General features: G+C 33.0%; 1 protein-coding gene across 1 annotated transcript; it reads left to right on the forward strand.

The window, feature by feature from the left end:
- Positions 1-7146: 7146 nt before the first annotated feature.
- LOC143063031 (galactoside alpha-(1,2)-fucosyltransferase 2-like) lies at positions 7147-11567 on the forward strand. The gene is made up of 3 exons (XM_076234944.1): positions 7147-7468; positions 8470-8518; positions 9392-11567. The coding sequence occupies exons 2-3, from the start codon at positions 8499-8501 to the stop codon at positions 10323-10325; spliced, it is 954 nt and encodes a 317-aa protein (XP_076091059.1). The 5' UTR covers positions 7147-7468; positions 8470-8498; the 3' UTR covers positions 10326-11567.
- The last annotated feature ends 389 nt before the right edge of the window (positions 11568-11956 follow it).

Genomic DNA, 11956 nt, shown 5'->3' on the forward strand with positions numbered 1-11956 from the left:
CCTGATCATACGTTAACAACGGATCAGAAAGTATGTGGAGAAAAGTTCAACTATAAAATCTATACAGGAAAATAATTTTAAGTGTTTCGATATTGCGAAACACAATTAGTCTGACAACTCCATTCAGCAGACAAACACCACACATGTATATAAGTCACTGGGGCAAAACGGCTTTGAGCACACATACAAGCTCAAAACAGAATGGTCACAAATTTTAGTATGACTCCCTAGATTACAATTGTTCATCCTTACTCCGTAATACTTGTTGCTTAATGGTGCTCTGCAGTAAATGCCTTTTTTTAAGAGTTTTTTTAACTGACGGTGGTCGAACCAATAGTCTCATGCAAAGGAGACGAGCACTCTACCATGATACTAAGTATAAAAACCAGAAGATATGCGAATTCATTTCTGTTCGTGAATATCAATTTTCGTGGATTGAGTGAAAATTGTATTTTCATGAATATTTGATTTCGTGGTATTGCAAAATATTGCTTATAAGCCAGAAAAAGCAAATATACGTTTTAGTCATTTCAATTCTTGGCCTTCCTATACCCACGAAATCCATAAAAATTTGTACAGTAAGGGCTCTCATTTCCCAAAATATGTAGTCCACTATTTTTGGCGATTCATGTCGATGCACAATAAGATTTATGAAGATGTAGTATGAGTTCTAAAGAGACAACTCTCCGTCCAAGTCACAATTTGTAAAAAGTCTTAAGTACGAACTTCAACACAGATCTTTGGCTCAGACCGAACAACAAGCTGTAAAGGGCCCAAATAAAGACTGTCTAGTAAAAAAACATTCAAAGGGGAAAACCAACGTCTAATCTATATAAAAACGAGAAAAGAAAAACACGTATGAACCACCTCCTTTTGAATAAAGGACAAAAAATATGTTAAAATGTAAAAAGGTCGATTTAGTTATATATATGCCAACAGCTACCAAAATTTATGTTCTTTCCTAATAAAGGTAGTAAATAATAATAAAGCGCCTCGAACACATTCAATTAGCGCCATTATCTGTTGTTCTCTCATGTCTATTTCCCTGTTTACGTAACTCTACATTGGTATATATAATTAAGATATAATAAAAGTAAACATGATTTTTGTGGATACAAAATCAGCATAAAATGTCTAAGACTTTTTGATGCCTACAGGTACAAGTAACTCAGACACAATTAATTATGTATAACTTCAATACGGACAAATATTGTCGTCAAACAATTTGTGAAAAGAGCATCTGGCCTTTGTTCATCATTGCAGCAGATTGAGAGATTGACGCAATCTAACGAGAGTTCAGGAGTTCAAGTGGTTTCCAGTCTAGACTGGTACCCGGTCGTTATTGAAATTCTTCGCAATACCGAAGGAATATTAAATATTTTACGGAGGGAACCAACCTATCTCCAGTCTTGCTAAACGGGATCTTATATTTGTACAAAAGTCATATAGCATAACAGACTAGACAGGTACCCGGTGGTCATTTGGCAAGTTTTACAATCCTTAAATAACTTCATCTATTAGTATACTCCAAAGGCATACCAGTACTGTATAGTTTACGCAGGGAACCAATCTAATTCAAAAAGTATATGAGTCATGCATAATTAAGTATACTTACGACCAATCTTATCGTATGTCTTTTTGTGAAACTGACTCCAGACCGTTAGTGTCAACTAGGCAGTAATGTAGCCATAGTTTTTGGTATGTGTTACATTCTTGAAATACAATCAATGTATAGTATGAGGTAAACGAAAAAAATATGATTCAAAAATTTTACCCTTTTTTAAATTCATGAACAATAATTTATTTAACAAGGATCGAATGTTTCATTGTAGAAGTTCTATAAAGAAGATTTCCGTAAAATTCAGAACGAGATATCCAGATTGTAGTAATTTCTACAGGATGAGTCAAATTTTATAAATCTCCAACGCATATCTTTGTTATATGTAAGAAAAATATGAAAACCTTTTGTGATGAGGAAATCGCAGCCTGGTTGAAACCAAACCTATCAGTGCACCCGTTTTCTTATATGTCGCATACCGCAATAAGGACGATATCTTGTTTCCATGGAGCCGATGATGACCTTTTTTCCGTAAAATAATATGCATAACAGTAAATATTATATCGTTCGGAATTAATCAAATTTAATGATATGGACGAACTAGTCGAGCTTCGAACAAATGACGGTGTTCGTTTGGCTAATAAGCCGATCAAAGGGCGATAAGTCAAATCTTGTTAAGTAGAAAATCTGTACAAAAGTCGTTTTCAATTATTGAGTAAAATCATAAAAAAATTTCACAGATTGGAGATGTTTTGCAAACAACATGAAATATACGAATATTTGTTAAAGTCTTTTAAAATGTTTGTCATAGGGTGTTAAAAATATATGGCGCCAATCCTTTTTGTTGAACTTTTTCATATTTTATTTTTAATGACTAGCGAATTTTATCTCGTCTATACCGTTATCATGCTCATTACATAACATGTTTTTTTCCTAATTATTAATTGTTTCCTATTTGCTGCATTGACAATATTAAAGTAAAGTCGTATATCTGTGTTAAAGGCACATGAAATGCATAAAATTTCCGTTAAAAATACAAATGCGGACATTGAGTAGGAGTAGGGGCTATAATGGCCTAAAATGGCCCCATTTTTTTTTTTTTTTACATAATTTTTATAATGGTTAACTTTTACAAATTGTGACTTGGATGGAGAGTTGTATCAGTGGCACTCATACCACATCTTATAATATCTACAAAATAGAAAAATTGGGGTCCCTGCCCAAGCTAGTGCACGGCCGACACTCGGCTAACCGAGAGATTGGTCGGTTAATCTATATTGAGTATGCGGCTATATCGGCAGTGGGTCTGTTAATCGGGTTGGCTATACGTCTGTTAAGAGTAAAACGCACAATTTAATGTTCAACTCGATCAAATATACAGATTTTTGGCATATTATAAGAATTAAATCAAAAAAAGAAAAGTGTCTGACAAAATGATATCTATCAAAGAACATTTTCCACCTTTAAAAACATTTCATAGTCTGCGCAGTTTTCAGTAAAAGTACAAGGCGTCGCGCAAGTATGTAGTATTTATGATTACACGCATAGCAATTTTTTAATAAAAGGCGAAACAAACAATTTTAGATATCATTTAAAAGACACAAAATACTACTTTGGTTCTTAAATATAAATTGACATTAGTAAATATTTCATAATTGTAATATAACGTGAGTAATACCACGTTTTAGTGAAAATTATGTGAATAAAGTCTGTTAATGGGTTGGACAATTGAAATTGTGTCAGTTAAGAGTTATTTAGCCACGAAAATAGTTGTGCTACCTTTATATTTTCCCATTGAAAATGTTAAAAATGAGATGTTCTTGAGTAAAAAAAAATATTGTAAGGGTTCCGCGGAACCCAGTGTCTCGCCTACTTTTGCTGTAAATCGCAGGCTCAACAAAAATGAGGAAAAAAATCAATAAAAATATTCCTCTTGATACTATCTTATGATTGTAAGAAGCTTCTGTCCAAGTTTAGTAAATATTTAGGATAGTGAATGAATCTAATAAATGTTTTGAAAACTTTAACTGCAGACTGTATGTAATGTTAACTGGAAGAAAATCTAAGTCCATTTAAAAGAAAAATACAGAATAAATGGAGTTATCTTTTTACAATATTTACTTCTGGATACTATCTTATGATCATAAATAAGGTTCTGTCCAAGTTTTGTACAAACCCAGGATAGTTTAAGAAAGTTATTAAATTTTTAAAAACTTTAACCAGAGTGAATGTAATGTTTCCCCGCAGAAAAAACAAGTCCATTCAAAAGTAAAATACGGAAAAAAATGGATTTTCTTAATTACAGAATTTACTTCTCGATTCTATCTTATGATCATAAACAAACTTCTGTCCATGTTTGGTACAAACTAAGTATAGTTTAAGAAAGTTATTAAAACTGTAAAAACTTTAACCACAGAGTGAATGTAATGTTTCCCCGCAGAACAAACTAAGTCCATGATTTATAAGTAAAATACGGAAAAAATGGAATTTTATTTTTACAAAATTTACTTCTGGATACTATCTTAATATGATCATAAACAAGCTTCTGTCCAAGGTTGTTAGAAATCCAGTATAGTTCAAGAAAGTTATTAAAATTTTAAAAACTTTAACCACATAGTGAATATTTGTGGACGCCGCCGACGACGACGACACCGACGACGACGGAATGTAGGATCGCTTAGTCTCGCTTTTTCGACTAAAGTCGAAGGCTCGACAAAAAATAATAACACGATGCAACACTATCCTTCCAGTAAAAGCATTTTTATTTTGACTTTCTTTGCATTTTACTCAAGAGTGTGTCACTTCAATATAGCGTGATCTGGGTTGGTCGCTGGAATATGCATGAATTTATTATTAACGATTTCAATCAGCCTTAATTTTTGTGTCTGCTCAAAGTAGCATGTTCTCAAATCCGATTGAACGTGTCTTTCTAATTCAACACATGGTACATATATAACGTGTTGTCGTTTTCATATGCACATGACATTTGTCACTGGACGTTAAGGTGGTACCCAACACTACAGGGAGATAACTCTGTAAAGTCAGTGATACGTTTTAATTACGTTAACGTTGTGTTGTAAAGGGAATAATAAGCTTCTCGAAGATCAAAATTGGTGTTTGTCAAACTGCTATATAACCAGTTAATTTTTCTGACAAAACGGTTGGTTCAAATTTTTTGAAATTTTTATATTTCTGTTAAAGGTTCAAATTAAATACTTTGTCAAAATTTTATCCAAATTAAACGAACCACATTGATTTTAGTGAAAGTGTTCGGTACCACCTTAATCCTAATTCCTCAGCATCATCCAATTGTTTTTTTTTTCTTGTATTACTTAATCATCTGTTGTTTACAAATCATTCTAAAGAAGTAAATGGAAAGGAGCGAATGCAGCTACATTTGGTTGTATTAAAATTTAATTCATTTTATTCCGTTTAGTTCCTTTTCTACATATGTGCAGAGGAGAACTGCAGGTGTCCACATGTAAACGTCAAGCATTTGTCACCAATATGAGTACATCGCAATCCGTTACTGTTTCAACATCCAGGGGGGTTTCATGTCTTTATTCTTAAACAATTTGTTTTCTTCTCTTTTTTAGCAATGCATCACTCTCTACTGTCCTTATCTTTTATTTTGTATTCTGTATCTCCATCCAGATTCTCGTGTATACCATGAGGGTACGGATTGGGGGGTGTTGTTTATTTCTGTATTCTTTAAATGGTTATGTTACTTTTCTCTACATTGTATTTATCTTACCCATTATTCTTTCTCTATTCTTTATATTTAGGCATCCTAACGACGTTAATCTCTGATTTATATACTGGTTACCAATGTAGATGACAAATTGGTGTCATTCATGACAATTAAACAGAATCCACATGATATATGCGACCATTCTCGGATAAAATCAATTTTACTTTAATTTAACACTTTTTGAAACCATTTTTTATCAATTTTCAATATCCATTGCCTACATTGTTATTGTTCATGTGTTTTGTTCCGTATATTTTATATTCCATTGCTCATGTTTTGTTTCCGTATATATTTTATGTTCCATTGCTCAAGTGTTGTTTCCGTATATTTTAGCCGCTCGTCTTGAGCCTACCAAATGAACACACCATAAAGTAATAAAATTATACTTTTATTGTCATTCATAACTCTTAACAGACTAATTAACAGACCGGGTTTTATACATCCGACCCATTAACAGACCAGGTTTTTAATAAAGATTGATTTATGTCACCAAAATACAGATTTTCGTGTAGATTTTTCACAAAATGATATCAATTTGGTTAACACTCATAATGCCTGTCTTTTTTCGATGTTCAAAATAGTGCATGCGAGTAAATTCAACCCAAGTGTCATTTTGTGTACATTTTGTGTGTGTAAAATGTGTATAAATTTACTGATGAGTAATTTGCCTTTTCATTTAATAGATCGTACATAGAAGCTAGAAAAATAATAATTACACCACTGGATTCAGTACATTTTATAGTTTTGTCAGACATAAATATTTTTTATGATATACATATATTTAAAAGGTTATACAATGAAACATTCTGAGTTTTCAATGATTTTCTCGATAACACCTGATTAACAGACTTTAGCCAACCCGATTAACAGACCCACTGCCGATATAGCCGCATACTCAATATAGATTAACCGACCAATCTCTCGGTTAGCCGAGTGTCGGCCGTGTAGTGTCTGTGTTTGATTGGCATGGAAAATAGGTTTGCCAACTAGGTAACAATTTAACCTGTGTAGCTGAGTAGACCGTTTTAAAATAAATTCAAGTGTTTGTTTGATTTACCATCTTCTGCAAGCTTGATTTTTTTTTTATTTCAAAATCCCCCAAAAATAGTTTTCGACACACACAGTTTATGTAACGTTTATATCTAGTTCTTGTCATTGGCTTAATAATGTTTAAGGTACTCAGGTTTGTATGTAATCAAGAGTAAATTTTGTAGTATTACCATCGCTTTATTTGCAATTTATTGCTTTCTAATATGAACTAAAACATCACACAACTGGCGACATGTTTGCTACATGTATCTAGACAACAATTCAAGCATTATCCAATCGTATGCATATATTATTCATAGATCTCTGATTTCGTAATCCTCTGATAGATCTGAATTTATTTAGGTTGAGAAGGTGAAATGATATTCCACCATCGCTCCCCCTTTTTTTCGGTGTTAATTTTTTTTTTTTTTTTGGACCCACCGTTGATAATTAGAATAAATGATAGCACTAACGGCACGAATTATTTTGTCAATGTATATTTGTTCCTCTAAAAAAGAATACCTGTGGAAAATTATTTATATATTTTAAATGAAAGAAATTTCAATTTACTAACAAAAATTAAACTCAGGAAAGCAAAAATGGGAATCCAAGGCCCCATGCGCCATGTCCTCAAAGGGCTAACTTTTAAAAGTTAAATTAATTAATAGATGGATTTATCATGCATGACATATCATTATAGATCGATAGGTCAGATTTTAGGACGATTTCTGTTGTGAAACAGATCAATTCTAGCACATTTTACTGTGTGAATATATCCTATTACAATATAATTGTTTATTGAAAATAATGCACTATTAAAATATGAATTTTAAACAAGTTTACGGCCAATTAACAACATCTCGTTATTGTCATTTACAAAGACTTTAATTGAAAGCTAATAATGTGCATATATGTAGTAACAAGGTTGGTGAAGCATAACGAGGTTTAAATCCTCGGACTAAACTTATGTGTAAATGTTTGATAATGTGGCATGGAATTATGTGTCAATCAATCAATAATTAAAACACGTTTTATGGTATGAACATGTTCATTGTACGGGTAGATATTCCCTGGTGATGAAAATATTTACGTGAGGACAAGGAAAAAGATCAGATAAAAACGCCAAATAAGTGAGTACATCTTTATTTAATAACAATCCTTAGTAACCACCTTTTAGATATTTTGAAGAATCCCAGGCGTAAGATTCGTAATGAAGTACTGACCTCGAAGTCAATGTTTACACTCAATACAAACGACCCAGCCTACTGGAATACAAGGCACGACTAGTCCATTCTTTTTTTCAACCTACAATTTTTTAACATAACAATATTCACACAAATTTCATTTGATACGCTCTATTTAGTAAAGCAGTTTAAAACACACATTATTTTGTATCGTACGAATGTGATATTTAGTTTCCATCTATCATGTCTATTGTCCATGTTAATCAAAACAACAAAACAATTTACAACAGTCATTTATTTTTACTTGAGAGAACATTTCTAGAGGCAGATTTATTAGGGTGGCAGAGACGCCGGAAGCCCTTTAAAACGTTTTAAACGCTTCATTTACAGGGTTAACAGGTTACATGTCCAGCTTTAAACGTTTACTGGTTTGACCGCCCCCCTTTTTTTCAAATCCTGGTTCAATATCTGATTTTAAACATGTTTTCCATATTGAAGTTACCACAAAACAGGTACGGGAAAATGCACATCAACATCCAGGAACTTATTTATTTTCTGAAACACTTTATAAATACCTTTGAATGTTATTTACAAATGTCGACCATCCATGCCTTCAATATTACTCCCCTAGTACAGACAATTATGTACTAGTTCACGACGAGTACATCTATTTCAATTTAATGTCTCTGTGTTTCATTAAAAAAAATATCAAATATTGGACACAGTATATGCAGAGACTAAGTTGGCAAGTATTTATACTTAGTCCTAAATACACACCTGTATACATTGTACCTTTAAAAAAATATTTGCAGGGAAATGCCATTTATATCATGACAATTTTTACTCATTTCATAAAACATGTACTTCAATATTTTTGTTTGGTTATTTCCTGAAATCATAATCTTCATGGTAACTATGCTCATGCTTTATATTACTATACTCCTTAGGGTACCTCTGTGCCAGGATACCAAGGGAGATGAGAGTTGTACAGTTAAGGTGAGAACTTGATCCAGGATGGGGCGTATAGGGTGTACGCCCCTCCATATTTGATCGCATCAAAAATAATTATATGTTTTTTCACGTTTCATTTTTATCATAAAATCGTCTAAAATCATTTCGGTATATGATCCGTTTTATAGAATTACGCCCCTTTCTAAGATCCTGGATTTGCTACTGCTGAAATACATGTATATCTATTCCAAATAGTCACAATTGTTTACAGCAAGCATTCTAGATATCAATTGGTTTTGGTTTTAATCATTGTAGAAGACCGTACGATGTCCTATAGTTCTTTACATCTTTGTCCTTTGATCTCAATGGATAATTGTCCCATTGACAATCATTCCACTTCTCCGGCTTATTTTTATACATAATGTTAAAGAGAGCCGAAAGATACAAGAGTGACATTCGTCAAGGTATTTCAATTTGATAAAGATGAGAAGAAGGTGTGGAATGATTGCCAATAAGACAGCTAATCAACCAATCGTGATATATCAATGACGTAAATTTGAGTAACTATATATCACTGTGCGGACTTCAATAATGAACACAATCCATACAGTTCAGAAAGTGATTAGAGGCCCCGACATGAGGATATGTAAACACAATTCAAACGTCAAAAAACAAGCTTTACTTATGAACAAATCCATAAACATGATCAGACTTCAACCTAGCTGCGAAACCGTAGCTCTTTGGTCTTTTTGATATTTTTTTTACTTTTTGCTAAGCAAAGAGCTACGGATTTTTATTTTTTTTTCTCATATTTTATTCTCATTTCTTTTTCTCAGAATGGTTTTCCTATATATTATAAGACTTAGTGCTCGTAAATAATTACATGCATGTTAATGCTTATCTTAATATTTTAAACAGGAAATTCAAAGGTTTCCGAAGAGTGTTTGTTATTGTCATTATCTGTTTAGTTGCCTTGGCTACCATGCGCAAATTTTCTACAAGAAATATAACAGTTCAGAAAAATCCGGTACCATATGGCAGGAACGAAAGGAAAATCACAGTAGGGTTCCACGGGAGAGCAGGTAATCAGATGTTCCAATACGCTTCACTTATAGGGATTGCTAAAATGAATAACATGACCCCGGTCTTACTGGAGATTACAGAACTATGGAATATGTTTGACCTGCCTATAAGTACTGCATATATGGATAAATCAGGGAAATATACTGAGGTAAAGGAGGAACATACGGCCGTGTACGCTCCAAAATTCGAAAATATCAAAAGTAACACTGATGTATATCTTAATAGGTATTTACAATCTTGGAAGTATTTTGAAAATGTCAAGATGGACTTGAAACAGCGACATTACAAAATAAAAAATGAACTTTTAGAAGAAGCATCGCCTTACGTTGAAGACATAAAGAGAAAAGTTTCTAAAGAGGCAGTTTTCGTTGGTGTTCATGTAAGACGTGGAGATATAGTGCACGAAAGAAAACCAGTAGGGCATATTCCTGCGCCAATACCCTATTTTTATAGGGCAATGAACTATTTCCGGAAACGTTATTCTAACGTTGTGTTTGTCATGATTTCTAATAGTATGATGTGGTGTCAAGATCATTTAGACGATTCTTCAAACGTATATCATGTTGAGACTGGCGACCCTTACATAGATTTTGCCATTTTACATAAAATGGATCACCTTATACTTTCGGTGGGAACATTTGGCTGGTGGGCAGGATATTTGTCCCCTGGTACCGTCATTTTCTATAAAGGGTACCCTAAAGCAAACACCACTATGAGCATTGAGATGAAACAAACAGATTTTATCCCACGTCACTGGGTCGGACTTTGATGATAATTCCCATATAGATAGGACAAAGCAAACCTATCTTCAAAGCCACGGAAAGATTCAAATTCCAAATAACTACTATTGTGGTTAAAATAACTCGGCCAACATGACTTGTTCCGTATGTTTGTGCTCAATGTTTTAAGCCACACGATAGAAAGGCGATTGTAATAAACAATGTAAAGTGGCCAAAATCGAGTAGGTTGACCAAAGGGATGGACGGGTTCGCAAACTCTGGGATGAACACTATCATGCATCAAACAATTCACTGTCAATTGGCAGGACATGTTGAAAGACTACAAGAGCAATTCCGTTCAACATTGATCGTCATTCCAAAAAATGATGTGTTTTGCATTCATCAAGGTTTCGAATATTCTCTATATGTAAAACTAAGTGATAAGGCAGTAATCACGTTAAGGTTTATGTACCCTTCTGTAGCCATTTTTGTACGAATTTTTCAAACCTCAATTGTATCAAAACTAAAGATATAATAAATAATAGAGATAGGCCATTTAGTACATGTTCCAAGGGGAAACTTGATGCAAAGCATTATTTTTTACTGTTTCATTGCATTTGATAGAAAAAGAGGATTTTGTGGCAAATAAATCAAGATTTTTATAGAAAATCCACAGCCTTTAATACAGAGATTTTTGTTATAAAATTTGAAACATAAATTACTCACTTGATTTTCTATGATGTGCTAGTGTTTATTTTTTACAAAAAGTTCTAAGTAACTTGTAAATTCCAAAACACCTCGTGCTGAGTCACTAAAGTCGAGCGCACCCTAAAAGGTGTACTTGATTTTGGCCGTATTTATACTTGTCTTAACCAATAACTACATTTATAAACTTGTTTTAAGGAAATCAATGCTAGCACTGCATGCAATAATCCTATATCTATCAGTCATCAAATTGCCAAATATGAGAGTACAAGAATAAAGGCTATGGATTTTCTATAAAAATCTTGATTTATTTGCCACAAAGTCCTCTTTTTCTATTAAATGCAATGGAACAGTAAAAAATAATGCTTTGCATCAAGTTTCCCCTTGGAATATGTACAAAATGGCCTATCTCTATTATTCATTATATCTGTAGTTTTGATACAATTGAAGTTTGAAAAGTTCGTACAAAAATGGCTACAGAAGGGTACATAAACCTTAATTTCTTTAATAATATCAGAGGTTACAATGTGCATATGCAGAAGAATACTTGATGAGTGTTACAATAAATAATCTGTTATATTTTAGAATATCTAGAATGATTTAATTGTTCGTTACAGTAAATGTGACGAAGCACTGAAGTAATTATACTTGGCCAATCCTTGACTGATGCAATTGCATATGATTTTGGAAATGTTTGTCTTATAAGATTACTACGTAAATGTATGGATAAATATTGAAACCTTTGATAACACCGGGTATTTTCATTTCTGATTTTTGTCTCGCCTTCGACCTTCGCCTGTAACGAAAGTCGCAGTATATTAGACTTAGATTTTACCATCCAGTGGTGGCGGCGGTTTAAACTTTTTGTATAAAGCTTTATTCAACAGACTTATGGATGCGTCATACCTTTTATGCAGATACCTTATGTTACGAAGTTTCCATCTGTCATATCTCAAATTGTCTTTGACCTCATTTT

Source organism: Mytilus galloprovincialis, chromosome 2 (assembly GCF_965363235.1).
Source record: "Mytilus galloprovincialis chromosome 2, xbMytGall1.hap1.1, whole genome shotgun sequence".
NCBI lineage: Eukaryota > Metazoa > Mollusca > Bivalvia > Mytilida > Mytilidae > Mytilus > Mytilus galloprovincialis.